Source organism: Planococcus citri, chromosome 1 (genome assembly GCF_950023065.1).
Source record: "Planococcus citri chromosome 1, ihPlaCitr1.1, whole genome shotgun sequence".
NCBI lineage: Eukaryota > Metazoa > Arthropoda > Insecta > Hemiptera > Pseudococcidae > Planococcus > Planococcus citri.
Genome location: NC_088677.1, coordinates 78,464,196 through 78,478,950, shown reverse-complemented (window position 1 = coordinate 78,478,950; position 14,755 = coordinate 78,464,196). Strand labels below are relative to the sequence as shown.

At 34.4% G+C, this 14,755-nt stretch overlaps 2 protein-coding genes and 1 long non-coding RNA gene across 3 annotated transcripts; 2 read left to right on the top strand and 1 right to left on the bottom strand.

Moving 5' to 3' along the window:
* The first annotated feature begins 235 nt into the window (after nucleotides 1-235).
* LOC135834860 (uncharacterized) lies at nucleotides 236-4,379 on the top strand. The gene is made up of 2 exons (XM_065348839.1): nucleotides 236-315; nucleotides 3,267-4,379. Exon 2 carries the CDS (start codon nucleotides 3,375-3,377, stop codon nucleotides 4,122-4,124), a length of 750 nt encoding a protein of 249 aa, XP_065204911.1. The 5' UTR covers nucleotides 236-315; nucleotides 3,267-3,374; the 3' UTR covers nucleotides 4,125-4,379.
* A 4,084-nt stretch (nucleotides 4,380-8,463) lies between these two features.
* On the bottom strand, nucleotides 8,464-11,388 carry LOC135834311 (uncharacterized). The gene is made up of 3 exons (XM_065348168.1): nucleotides 11,092-11,388; nucleotides 10,870-10,986; nucleotides 8,464-10,752 (listed from the first exon to the last, which is right to left on the bottom strand). Exon 3 carries the CDS (start codon nucleotides 10,404-10,406, stop codon nucleotides 8,661-8,663), a length of 1,746 nt encoding a protein of 581 aa, XP_065204240.1. The 5' UTR covers nucleotides 10,407-10,752; nucleotides 10,870-10,986; nucleotides 11,092-11,388; the 3' UTR covers nucleotides 8,464-8,660.
* Nucleotides 11,389-12,874: 1,486 nt separating this feature from the next.
* Nucleotides 12,875-14,412, top strand: LOC135834299 (uncharacterized). The gene is made up of 2 exons (XR_010556641.1): nucleotides 12,875-13,014; nucleotides 13,295-14,412. It is a non-coding gene; the product is annotated as an uncharacterized LOC135834299 (long non-coding RNA).
* The last annotated feature ends 343 nt before the right edge of the window (nucleotides 14,413-14,755 follow it).

Genomic DNA, 14,755 nt, shown 5'->3' with positions numbered 1-14,755 from the left:
AAATTACGTAGGTATCCTCCAACTAGCTAGGTGCTTTGTTTCTAATGAAACATCATCGATTAGATAATCACATTTTAATGATTGTGATAACAATATAACAAATCACTCATCTTCCTGAAATACTCATAATTTAATTTAACTATACTTTTGTCTTTTTCTTATCGGGTATAAGCTCACATATATCTATACAGAAAAATTGAGTATAAATACCACGAAATTGCTACCAAATTTTTAATGTAGAATAATGTTCGGTATTTCAATTTTTCTAGATTAAATTTGGTTTTTGATTGTAATTTCGCTCACTCGCTACTGATGGTAAGATTTATTATCATTACTCTCATCGTATAATTTTAAAACACAATACCTACTCGTAGGTACCCTACCCACTGATTTTTTGTGAATCAAATTGGTGTTTAGAATTAATAGGTAGGTACTCGTGATTTAAAATGTTGTGAAAATAAAACTTAGTCGTTCGTTGCATGATTCAAAAACGTGTTGCCAGAAGCCCCCCCCCCCCTCGTGGAGAAAAATTTCAGATTTGAAAGTAAAAAGTATGGAGTATGGAACTGACCACATTTCAACTATCGACCTCTACATACTTATTTGACTAAATTAAATTTTTTTCATTAAAAATAGTCTTGTTAGAAAGTCTCAAAAATTCGTCATTTTCTTAAAATAGTGCCTTGTATATTTTTTGGATGTTTTTTTTTTTTCATTTTTTTCGTTGGGTTTGAAGACTTTTCTTCCACATATTTTGAATATCTACATTACCTAATAACTAATTTCTTGTGAGGTTATTTCATGGGAAATGACTCGGGGCAGGTGAGATAACTTCTTTTTGGCAGTTGAAAAGTTGAAATTCTTCGTCAAAATGAACAATTTTTGTAGTCGAATTGATCGAGGTTGCACTGTAAGAATTCTAGTAGTAATTGAGAGCACTTACAATTAGTCACAAAAACATTTTCCAAGCCAAAACTTTAAAAATTTTAAAATTGAGCTTTTTTTGAAATCTCAATTTTAAAAAAACTTGCCAAATCTTAAAAATTTGAAAAAATCCATGAAGCAGACGTTTTTAATGAAGGAAAAGGGGGCACAAAGCCCCACAATTTTGGTCAAAATGTAAAAAAAATAAAATATTGTACCTGTGACAATATCGTTTCAAATGTTTTCAAAAACGCTGATTACAATATCAACTGATTTTTCTGCTGAAAATTAAAAAAAAAAAAATCGTGTGACATTATGGTTTATTAGGATTTTGCCTTCGGAAGCGATGAATACGAATTTCAGCCAATTTTTTTGGTTCGATGAGTCCTCAAAGAGGGGGCATTTTTGAAAAAATCGTATTATTTTTCTCGCTCTAGTCCCTGCCCAACCTCTTTTGGGAGAAATGGTCCACTTCCAAAAGGTAGGTAGTATTTGAAATTCTACGTCGATCTAGGCCGTTGCCATAAGAATACAATAATAATCAGTTTAAAATTTGCAAATCGTTTTTTTAAAGGTAAATTCGTGTTTTGAAATATTTTTCTTTTGAAATATCGTATTTTACATTTATTCAGAAAAAACTTTGAAAGATACCTACCTATCATTTTTCTGAAACAGGGGAAATATTTTGAAATGCAAAACGTAGGTAGCCTATGCTTCCTGTTTTTTTTTTCAAAGTTATAATTCCTAAATTTGGTATACTTTTTTGACAATTGTATTTTCAAAAAAAATTGCGCTTCGGACTTTTGAAATTTTAAGAGAAATATTTTTGAAATAATACCAAAATAGCTCACTCAAAATGCAATTTGACCCAGACATAATTGGGATCAAAAGTTTTTTTTAGTGAATATTGTCTAGGGTGGTATGCTGAACAACATACTAAAAGTCCCCGCCCCTACCCCACGAGCTACCCCCCCCCCACAGTGGATCAAATCCCCCCAAAATCAGTTTCTCGTCAAGAACTCCTGAAATATTGAATTATGAGTATAATGAGCTCAGTGATTATTTCAATCTCCTCTCCAATACCTATCAAATGAGCTATCGACCAACTCCCTAGCCTCAAGGGAGGTGGCGCTACGACCCCTCAAAGTGACGTGACTTGGGACTTGTAACCTGTTCTAATTGATAAAATGAAGTCAAACTTGGGGAATGGGATTCTTTTGGGAGCTAGAGTTCACCTCTGGAGTGGGGAGGGTCAAAGTTGAAAATTACAGAAAGGTCATTTTTTTGGAGGGGCATAACATGATCCCTAATGGATGAAAAGAGTCCAAAATCATACCATCAAACAGTATTTCCATTGTGATCAACATATCCAAATTTCAGCTTCCTAGGTCATCCCCACTCCTTTTAAGATGGAAAAGACTGAAAATAGGGGCAAATATAAGGGGATTTTCACCTTAATTTCGCTTTAAATGGGGTGGAGATGACCTAGGAAGCTGAAATTCGGATATGTTGATCACAGACAGGGTACTGTCCGATGGTATGATTTTGGACCCTTTTCATCCATTTAGGGTCATGTTATGCCCCTCCAAAAAATCGTTTTTTCTGTAATTTTCAACTTTGACCCTTCCCACTCCAGAGGTCAACTCTAGCTTCCAAAAGAATCCCATTCCCCAAGTTTGAATTCATTTTATCAATTAGAACAGGTTACAAGTCCCAAGTTATAAAATGTAAAATTATTAAAATCACGTCACTTTGAGTGGTCTAGCGCCACCCCCCCCTCCCCTGAAGCTAGGGAGTTGGTCGATAGCTCATTAGATAGGTATTGGAGAGGAGATGAAATGATCACTGAGCTCATTTTACTTATAATTCAATATTTTAGGAGTTCTTGACGAAAAATTGATTTTGGGAGGCTTTGATCCACTGGGGGGCGGGGGGTTAGCTCGTGGGGTAGGGGCGGGGACTTTTAGTATGTTGTTCAGCATACCACCCTAGACAATATTCACCAAAAAAACCTTTGATCGCAATAATGTTTGGGTTCACATATTTTTTTCTGCTATTTGACGGATGGGCTAAAACGCCACAAACAGATTTTATTCAACAATTAGCCTCAAAAGTTGCGCATTATGACGAAACATTTCAGCTGTCGAACCCCCCCCCCCCCCCGCCTTAAGAAATGTTCGTACTTAATATAAAAAATCTATCAATTTTTTTTAGCAAAATCGGGGAACCTACCCTCAAAATGTAGCCGATTTGACATCAAATAACCCTTATGTAAAGATGATCATGATCAAGGCTCAAAATTTGAAAAAAAATCACCAATTTTTTCTTTCTGTTTTTTGCAGCCAATCAGAAAAAGTGACAACTCCGAATCTCGATAAGCAGAGTAACAACAACCATCAATAATTATTAAAGACTCGATCCGACCATCAAATCGTCAATAATTGTCAAACATGCGATTTAATCTACTTATTCCTTCGCTATTCGCATGTGTATTCCAAAGCACATGTCTACTCGTATCCGGAGCTCTTAGCGGAGAATTCGATCTAAAAATGGTTGGAAAAGGAGATACTCCGCCTTATAAAAAATTAAAGGATCTCGTAATGGTGGGCAACAATACAGTACCAGCTGCTAGACACCATATCATTCCGAGAAATCGTATTAGAGAATTTTATAATAAAGCAGTCGCCGAAAACCAAATGAAAAATCTACGTCTTTTTTTAACCGATTATAAAAAACAATTCAAACAGCTTTACGCAGAAAGCTGTGGAAAATATAAAGAGGCGATCGAAAGTATCGAAGAATTGGTCGATGGATTAATTGCGGGCACCGTGGTTCACAAAGATAAAAGCCCGAGACCGAAAAATTACTCATTTTTTGTGGCCTTGTACACGTGGCTGCCGGGAAACTTATTCGAAGGACCGGATACAGGATATCGTGCATATGATCCCAACGAAGAATTTGAATATAAATCAGAACGAATCATCGGAGAGGACGATTTCAAACTTAGGTTCGAGATAAATAAGGAGATGAAGGAGTATATCAGCCAAGGCAAAGCAGATTTCGGCAAAGTAGATGCAAACTTGCAACGTATGTTGACTACGAGAAAAGGTCATCCAATCGCCGAGTTGGATGCGTACCCTTTCAATAAAGACGATTGGATTGCGGCTCACAAAAAAGGAAAATATAAAATAAAAGTTTGAGGAGTGCATTTTTCATTTGTGTTTTGATCGGTGATCATAAATTATATCTTGTGTGTACTTAATGAATTTCTTTCATTTTTATAGGTAACTTACATATTATTGGTGTTCTATTAGATATCATTTTCATCATTAGGCCTACCTATTGATTATTGAATTAAATGTTCGTACCTATATGAATATACTCGATGAATATTTATTTAATCAAGACGCTTATCTCATCCATTCTGAATTTTTTAAAATTTATTTTTCATTTTGAAAAAAATATATTCAGCTAATCAACTTTTCTCAAAACCAATTCTTACAAAATCATTTCCAAGAACTTCAAATTGATATAAAAATCCATTTTTTCCGAAATTTATAACCCATTTTGAAAGGTCGCATGACACATTTCTCAAAAAAGTCCAAAAAATCGAGAGAAATTTTGTGCTCAGAATTTTTCAAAAATACTTACTCCACGGATTTTTCGATAGAAATTTTGGGTACCTAGGTCGGCACGAAGGTTGTTTCAAAAATATCAAAAAGCACGAAGTGCTTCAAAAAAATTTCAATAGAAATTTATAATTTTTGTCAAAGTTTTAAAAATCTTGAAAATCAAATCCAATTTCAAAATTCTGAATTCTTCAAAAATCAATAAATCGAGATCAGTTTTATAATAAAAATCTTTCAAAAGTTGCTCGAAAAAATGTTGATTTGAATTATGAGGTCACACGACCTTTTTTTAAAAAATCTGAGAAACCATGACCCAATTTCAAAGCTTTAAGTTTTTAAAATGGGCTCAAATCGATAGAAATTTTTGGTTTTACGTCACAGCTTATTCTTCGACACCTCAATTAGGTGAAATTTTAACCATTTTGATAGGTCACACGACTCCCATCTCCTCGAAAATCGCAAAAATCACGACCCGATTCAGATCACAAGAATTCTTCGACTGTTCAAAAAAAAAATCGTTGGAATTTTTCGAATTTGCGTTAAAATTTATTCAAGTATGACGCAATTTTAAAGCTCAAGATTTTTCAAATTCGCTCAAAAAAAATTTGACAGAAATTTTTAATCCTAGTCGAAAGTCAAATTCATATTTTGATAGGTCACACTATGCCTATTTCGAATTTTTTTTTCAATTTTTGAAAAAGTGTCATGCTAACAAGGGGAACCTCTTGAGGTGTCCGCCTCCGATTTGAACGGGACCGCGATTTTTGGAAAGAGCATGTTCTAAAACCCCCAAATCCAAATTTTCAGCTGCCCAAGTTCATTTTTCGATTTTTGGCGAATTTTTGAAAATCCAAAATTGACTATTTTGGTGATTTATGCGTTTTTTTAAAAAGTACGTACTTGATCAGTAAAAATGTTCAAAATAAGTCCCAAAACTGATATTATTCCCCCCAATCCAAATCTTGCCATTTCCAGCCATTCTGGAGCCTCCAACGCGATTTTTCAATTTCTCCAGAATTTTGAATTTGCTTCAGAAGACGTGAATATGAAGTTAGGCAGCTAAAAATCGAGTTGTGAGTTATATTCGACCTGTTTAACGAATTTATCCACATTTGAATCGATTCTGGAGTGGACACCTCAAGAGTGGTTTTTTGACCAGCTTTTTTCATATTTCGTCGGTTTCCAATACAAGTGTGATATGTCCATTTTTTTTTGTTTCTGAGGTTTTTAACGTTTCAGGTACGGTTATAGTAGGTCTTTGAGCAGGTACTCATCAAAAAACAAAAAGTTGGTTTGTCACGAACCACTTTTTTTTGATGAATACCTACTTGAAGACCTACTATAACCGTACCCGAAATGTTGAAAACACGAGAAAAAAAACATGGACATATCACCCTTGTATTGGAAACCGACGATTTATGTACTTGAGAAATCCAAAAAAATCAAAATTTTACCGTTTGCCATGAAATTTTTGAAATTTGCGCGAATCGCTGTATTTCGAACACAACAAACCCCCTGAGGCCGAGTTCCGCCATTTCCAGCCATTCTGGAGCCTCCAACGCGATTTTTCAATTTCTCCAGAATTTTGAATTTGCTCCAGAAGACGTGAATATGAAGTTAGGCAGCTAAAAATTGAGTTGTGAGTTATATTCGACCTGTTTAACGAATTTATCCACATTTGAGTCAATTCTGGAGCGGACACCTCAAGAGTGGTTTTTTGATCAGCTTTTTTTCAAAATAAAAATATTCAAAAATCAAAAATTTCTCGTTTGCCAGGAAATTTTCGAAATTTGCGCGAATCGCAGTATTTTGTCATGAACTATCCAGTCATTCTGGAGGCTCCAGCGTGATTTTTTAATTTCTCCAGAATCTTCAATATGCTCCAGAAGGCGTGAATGTGAAGTTCGGCAGCTAAAAATCGAATTGTATATTATTACACTCGACCTGTTCAACGAGTTTATCCACATTTGAGCCGATTTTGAGAGTGACACCTCAGAAGTGGGTTTTTGACCAGCTTTTTTCATAAAAAAATATCCAAAAATTAAAGTGAGACCCAAGAAAGCCTGGAAATGGCGAAATTCGCTCTCGTGTGGTTAATTAATCGATTCGTGCAAATTTCAAAAATTTTCTCACAAATGAGAAATTTTTGATTTTTGAATATTTTTATTTTGAAAAAAAGCTGATTAAAAAACCACTCTTGAGGTGTCCGCTCCAGAATCGATTCAAATGTGGATAAATTCGTTAAACAGGTCGAGTATAACACACCACTCGATTTTTAGCTGCCCAACTTCATATTCATGCCTTCTGGAGCAAATTGAAAATTCTGGAAAAATTATAAAAATCGCACTCGAGGCTCCAGAATGGCTGGAAATGGCAAAATTTGGGTTGGGGGGGGGGGGGATAATATCAGTTTTGGGACTTATTTTGAACATTTTTACTGATCAGGTACGTATTTTTTTAAAAAACGCATAAATCACTGAAATAGTCAATTTTGGATTCTCAAAAATTCGCCAAAAATCGAAAAATGAACTCGGGCAGCTGAAATTTTGGATTTGGGGGTTTTAGAACATGCTCTTTCCAAAAATCGCGGTCCCGTTCAAATCGGAGGCGGACACCTCAAGAGGTTCCCTTGTAAGTACATAGGTACTCAGTTCTTAAGTACGTACAACGGAATAAAAATTTTGAGAAAAATTCAAATACTCTAACAATGAATGTTTAAGATTTTTTTAAAAAAGAATTTCCTACTCAAAATTATGACCAATGAGGGCCTGAGTTTGAGGTCAAAATTTCGACAGAAAATCAAAATCTCAAACAATACTTACTTTTTTTTAGTATTTTTGAAAAATCAAGTAATGAGCCTAAAATTGAGTCATGATTTTTGGAATTTCTAAAATTCTCGGGAAACCTATTAAAATTGAGTAAAATTTTAAGTGAAATTCAAATATTCCAAAAAAAATATATTTTGAGCTTTTTTGAATTATTTTGAGTTTAGAATTGGATTATGATTTTTGAGATTCCATCGAACCGAATTTTACCATTTCTAACCCTTCTGAATCCTCCAGCGCGATTTTCGATTGGTCCAACATTTTGTAACTCCCTCAAAGGCGTGAAAATCAATTTGGCCAGTTGAAAATCCGGCGGTATAGAGGCTTATTCTCGATTTAAGATACCTATTTAATGGTTTTATTCACATTTGAGCCAATTTCCAGATGGACACCTCGAGTGGTTTTTTAACCAGCATTCTCCGGTTATCATTAAGAAGGTATCGATAAAAAAAAAACAAACTCGTGATAACCACCCGACAAACCCAACTTAAATGTACCTACCTACATAAATTCATTAATAATAATATATCTAGAATAAGTTCCTGTGCGAGTTGGTGAGTATTTGATGAATTTCCAATAAAATGATAACACAGATGTTAAATCTGGGATTAGGTACATTAGATTAGGTACGAAATTTTTCAAAAATTGGATTAACGACGCCGGATTTTGATCGATATTCACTATTCAGAGCCTTCTCGATCATGGAAGGAGGGTATCGGGTAGGTGAAGTCCCATTTTCAAAATTAGTCTCTTGAAAAGAGCACTTCAAAGTTCACATTTGAACATTTCAAAGTTGAATCATTGATTTAGAATTCTCAAAGTATTCTCTCGCAAGACCCTGACGAAAAATTCGCTCAAAATTTGATCATTCTTGAGAACTGATTGTGAGTTTCAAGTTCGGTAGGTACTTCTCAAGTTCTCAAGTAATTAATCACTAGACCATTGAAAAGTCATCGGTGGGGAGAAGGAGGAGGGGGGAGGCCGAGCAAAATCAGAAAACTTTAAATGAAAAAAAAAAAAATAAGGCTGATTTGATAACGAATAATCTCAACCCACGAACACAAGAATTAATGAAATTATAGTAGGTAGTCAATAACTCAACGGGTTTACTTAATTCAAATAATAAAATCATCATTACAACTTGATAAAAACAATAAACACTTAATTTCAGTACTGAATATCAATAATAAAAACATGAAAAAATGCAACAGTCTTTTATAAAAGATTAAACGTAACTTTTATCTTGGTAATTTGAACACGAGAAAAGTTTCAAGAAACTACCCTATTCTCGAAAACCAAACACCTTCAACTTATCAGCATACAGTTTCTTAATTTTTCGAATCTCTTCACCATTATCATTAAAATACCACGTCAAAAAAACATCCATTGATTCGTCATCTTGAGTCCATTCTTCCATTAGTTCGATTGCCCCGCGTTCCGACTTAAACTGTACCATATTACAAAAAATATCACCTACTGATAACGACTGCTTGAATTTACCGATCTCATCTTCGCTACCCAACAACCAGACGAGAAATTTTTGTAAATTATCAACCTGCAAGTTCCGAATATCACCAGAGACTAGACGCGCGTTGAAATTATTCAATAAACGTTGCTTCAAAACATTAACAGCTCGTTCCTCCGGTACAAATATTTCAACGAATTGTATCGCACAATCGAAGGAACCCAAGCGAATACAATCGAATAAGTGGTCTTCAGTTACGGGCGATGAAACGAATTGATTTTTGAATTCAATACGAAGATCGACGTCTTCAAAAGCATCTTCGACGAACGCATTCAACTGTTCAGTATGTTTACAGAAAACACCGAACCGCAGAATAGAATCTTCGCCGAGAAAATTTGACCTCAATAGTTGCTGTTTCAACTCAGTTACTAAATTCCGATCCGAACAACAAAAAGTCAAAAATTCGCTCAATTCTTTAAAACATCCGTGTTCCAACAACTGGACGCAATATGGGCCGATGTTTTCGTATTTAGACATATATTGCTCTTTAAACGAGGTTATGTCGTTTTCGTTCCGGAAACATAACTTCATTACTCCCAGTAGATCATCGACACGAGCACCGGAGATCAAATTAAGCCAATTTTCGCACCAACATTTGTGTCTTTGTTCGTAACTCGCATCTAACAGAATTGTGATTAGGAATCTCATTTCTCTAGGTTGAGATGGCTTTTGAAGCCTTCGGTTGAACAATTCTTCATTTGACAGTACATTATTCAATGCTAATCGTTTCAAATTCTCAAGGGAATTTTTCCATACTTCGCAGCATAAAGAAACTTCATCGTTGGAATTCAATCGTTCCTTAATGATAAATAGATTGGTCTCGTTTTCTAGCAGTTCCTCGATTAATCGGATGAAACGACTTCCGTTCATTTTGTTTCTAATGTACATCCACGTAGAGAGAACGTACATTTTTTCCCGGTTATAGCTCAGCAAATAAACCATGAAATCAACACCTTTTTCAGCGAGAAATTTTTCAAGTTGGAAATCGTCGAATTTTGGTAAAATGTACCTAGCGTACAAACTGGCACCTTCAAAAGGTAAATAGAAGCCTGCTTGTGACTGTCTTCCGTAGGGTATTCTGTTCCAAAAATGTACAACAAGAGAATAGTTGTATCCAGACCATTCTTCAAGCATCCTCTCATCGATTGGCATTGGTTCATAATGAAGAGAATTGGGTACTTTGTCTAGTTCGTTTCTTAGATAGCAAATCCAGTAGTTCAGCAGTGGGCATCGAATATACTCGTGATTGATTTGAGTCAACTGTAATATGTTCTTCGAGCCGAGAAGTGGCCAAATTCGTATAATATCATCTTCGAAGCAATACAAACAAGCGATCTTGAATTTCTCATCAACGGTGAGTCGATCACACAGCATCATTCGTTTGGCCGTTCGAACGTACTCAATAACACCATTCCAGTCCCATACAAAATCATGGAAATTGATCAACGCCTTAGTGTAACTATCGTAATGAGAATCGAATACGTGTTTGTGATGATATTCCATCCATCGCGAAATTGATAATCTGAACTTGGCGATGTATTCGTCCAGTAAATCGTAAATCGCCGATGGAACATTGGAAATTATCTCTTTCAACGGAATATCTTTAGCTAAATCCAGATGTATAACGTCAATGGCTAAATCTAATTCTTTCGGATGAGTTTTAATTTCAGTACGTTCGATTTCTTCACGTCATAATTCCACAACCAGTGAGATAGTGGAGATTTCTTTCAGTGTTACAGGACTCGGATAAATCAGATCGTAAACTCTGGACGTAGTTTCGGTCATTTTCTATTCTTGATTCGGTATATGCGAAGATATAATAAAAATAAATCCAACTTTATTGGAAAATCTGGAAATAAAATGTTCGAAATAATATCGCAGAATTCGAATCCGGAGTTAGTAAGCAGCTATACGTACAACGTAGCTTACAAGTAATTAATTAATTATCCATGTTAATTCTACATACCTTATTCAACTCAAATCAAATCGACTCATAGAACATAGAGAAGTGATATCACTCAAAATGACGCTAGGAAGCCAGTAGTTGAAAAAATATTTCGGTAGAATTTTCGACGCTCACGACCTAAAATTAATAAGGTAAAAACGCTAATTTTATAAGCATTTCTATTTACATGAAAGATACTTATGAATTGGATAATTCTAAAAATTATTTCGATTAAATACATACTTTGAAATACCGTTGTTCGTTTTGGTGGTGCCTGCTACAAGGTGTTCACAAGTTTCAATACCTTCATGTAAGAAGGAAAATATCAAAGAAGACTTGAGTTATTGGTAAATATAGAAGGTATTTTTTTTAAATTAATCAACGAAGCAAATCAATTACTGAACGAATACGCCATGTGCCAAACAGAATAATTTTAGTTCCAAAACGATGAACGAATTGATAACGATAACAACAACACCGGCATAAATCGCACTTGCAATCTTGCATGTTGTTGCAGTGAAACAGATACTGCAACCCGAAGATGTACTTAAAAGTATGGTAGGTATTTTTACTCCATAGTTGCGCTATTTTTCACTATGGATGGTGTTTGTTTTTTCAAAATAAAACTTTGAATTAAAAAATAAAAATAAAAAAAAAACAGCAGAAAATTTATCGATCTGGTGTTCACAAATTTGCTCTCGTTAGTTTGATCAAGGACCTTGGAAGTACTAATGAAAATAAATAAATAAATTTGAATAAATTAATAAAATCCTTTTCAACTCCTTTTCCAACATTTTTTTAGAAAATAAATTTAAAAAAAAAAACAAGCAAAAAGAATGTTAAAATACCTAATTTATTTACTTAAGTAGATACCTATGTATTTAATTTATTTATAATGTATTACTTTACTTTTGTCCTTGATCAAACTGAGACTGACAAGAGCAAATTTGTGAACACCAGATAGATCGATCAAAATGTAGTTTCTTCGCGAATTCATCGGTAATTGAGAACACTACCATAGCACTAATCAGGAATTTCTTTTTTTGCATATTGTCGTTGAAAATTAACGTCATAAAATCCGGTGTTATGGTGGGTAAAGTCCATTTATGGGCATCAGATTTGAGTAAATGTGTAGGGAATCGACTGCCTTCGAGGTTTTTCAAGTCGACGAAATCACTGCACCGGATCCACAGCTCGCAGAATTAATTTTACAAATGCTCAAAGATTGACTTGCTCAATGAGATGTATTCAAAACACAATGTAGGCAGACTGGCTTTGAAAATGGACGTCATATTATTCGAAATCAGCGACACAAAATTAACTAGTCTAGTCCAAAACTGTCGTCTTCAATTTGAATGACTTAGTACACTCTGTAAACTAAGACGAAGTCGAGCTAAATTAAAATTTCAGCAGAAATAAAAATATAATTATGCTGTCCACAAAATAATTGTCTCAAAACAATTTTCCAATTTCAACAAAAAATTACGTACAGCTTTGCCGAATGGACGAAGCTGTAGTGACAATAAATTGTTCAAATAGATACGTGAAATCATGTATTTGACTATAGTTATTTTACATATTTTTAGTAAAACATCGCCAATTAATCACACTCCCCTTTGAAATTCAGTTCATGCCAACGATGGAAAACTATCAGCGCATATAATTCTTTGTAGGATGGATAGGTATACTAATCATTTTTCAGTATCCTGAAATAAGTTATGTAAGTAAGATAGGCATACCCATAAATTCGTTAGGTATCACTCATCAGATAAATTTTGTAAAAAAAAAAAAAAAAAAAAAAAAAAAAACATACAATACATTTTATATAATAACCAGGAAGTTGTTTCAATATTCATAATAAATTACTATTTTCTTTGAAATTCAGTTTCATACCAACACCCAACGATAAAAAAACCATCAGCGGATGTGACTCTTTGTAGGATACTACAATCATTTTTTTTTTCTGAAATACACATACCATTTAATTTCCTGATCAGATAGATTCGTAAATACACATAGGTACATATACAAAAAAATTTATATAAAAATAAGGCAATTATTTTAATTTTTATCAAATCACTGTGCTCGTTTTCGAATCGATGTTCACGTCTTTGTTTTCACCGCATTGATTGTTTTGTTGACAGTTCAGATAAATTACAGCTGAAGGTATGTACAATTTATTACTCTTAAAATTAGAAATTATAGTACATATAATGTTGGATCAACCATATTTAAATTTTCAAAAATTCGTCAAAAACCGAAAAATGAAAGTATATTTTTGAAATTTTGCCTGCTGTATTTTAGGGCGTTTCCCAAGTAGAAATGATTAGATCCGATCTGTCCTGGTAGGATCAAAGTTTTGATCACATTAGATTAGACATGATGAGATTCGGACATTTTTAGTATTTTCTATCGAAATATACCTACCTATTTCTGTATTTTACAGTCAATCAAGATCAGAAAAATTGTGATAAGCAGAATAATTCACAAAAAAGAACAATCATTCATTAAAGACTCAACTCAATCATCAATCAATATCAAAGATCTCTCAATCCACAAATTCCATTCACCAAAAATGAGTCCCAATCTACTTCTTCCGTTGCTATTCGCTTGCACTTTCCAAAGCAAATGTCTACCCATAGCTGCCAAACTTGAAGGAGGGTTCGACCTAAAAATTAATACAAAAAATGAAGGCACGCCACCTTATGCAGCTTTAGGCGAACTCGAAATGCCAGACAGAAATAAAATGCCAGCCGCCAGACACCACATAATTTCAAGAAAAGTTCTCAGAGACTTTTACAGTAAAGCAATCGAAGAAAAACAGATAATAAAGCTACCCAAATTTTTAGAGGAATGTATGAAGCAATTCGAAACGTTTTACGGCGCATTTGATAAATTTAACGAGATGTTCAACAACATTAAAGAAGTGTTCAAAGGATTAGATGCAGGCACCGTGTTTCATAAAGATAAAGGTCAAGATCCACCAAAAGGTTACCTTAATTTTATAGCAGTGTACATGTGGCTGCCGCAAAACCTATTCCTAGGCCCTAGGCCAAATTGTCGCAGCGACGATCAAGGCGGTAAATTTGAGAAGAATTCAGAACCAATAATAGGTCAAAAAGATTTCAACCTTAGGAAAAAAATAAACGACGAAATGGAAAAGTATATCAAGAAGAGCGGTCCAGCAGATTTCAAGAAACTAGATGATGACTTAGAATCCATGATGGCCAAGAGAAACGGCAACCATCCGGAGCCTAAGGGTTCAAAAGAATGGTACTCTTTTAATAAAGACCATTGGGTAGCTGGAACGTATGAAATAAAGGTACCTAATACGAAGGTGAGTTGTGTGAGGGGTTACAAAGCCCCAAAGTCGTTTCTCAGTCGGCATTTCGGGCAGAATTTCACCCAGGCCGGCCAAATTTTGGAAGAGTAATATGTTGAGACAAGGTCCGAAGCAAGATATCTATTATTATTATTATTATTATTATTATTAGGTACCTCACTCAAGTATATCATATGTATGCATCAGTATACCTTTTGAATAAAATGTACTCAAACGTTTCATTTTTATTTACTCAAGAAGATTTACTCAATATCAGAATTTTGAAAGAGAAACCACCAAAAAACTCATTTAAAATATCACAGATACTCTTACAAAAGTTTTATAACAAACGTGAAGCTGAATATGGCCTTATAAGGACCGAGGAAAAATTTCACGGTTTTGAACCGAATTGGTCGAGCGAAACCAAGCTACTTAGATCGAAAGAGCATGTCATAAAACTCCCCTAAACAAAATTTTAGGGGTTAAAATTCATTTTTGAATCTTTGGCGAATTTTTCAAGAGGCAGAGGCGATTTCTGAAACAAAAAAGTGAAACTTGGCAGTAATTTTAAGTGAACAATGAGAT

Coding starts and splice junctions, on each gene's coding strand:
- LOC135834860 (XM_065348839.1), top strand. CDS start 3,375: ATGCGATTTAATCTACTTATTCCTTCGCTATTCGCATGTGTATTCCAA.
- LOC135834311 (XM_065348168.1), bottom strand. CDS start 10,406: ATGGAATATCATCACAAACACGTATTCGATTCTCATTACGATAGTTAC.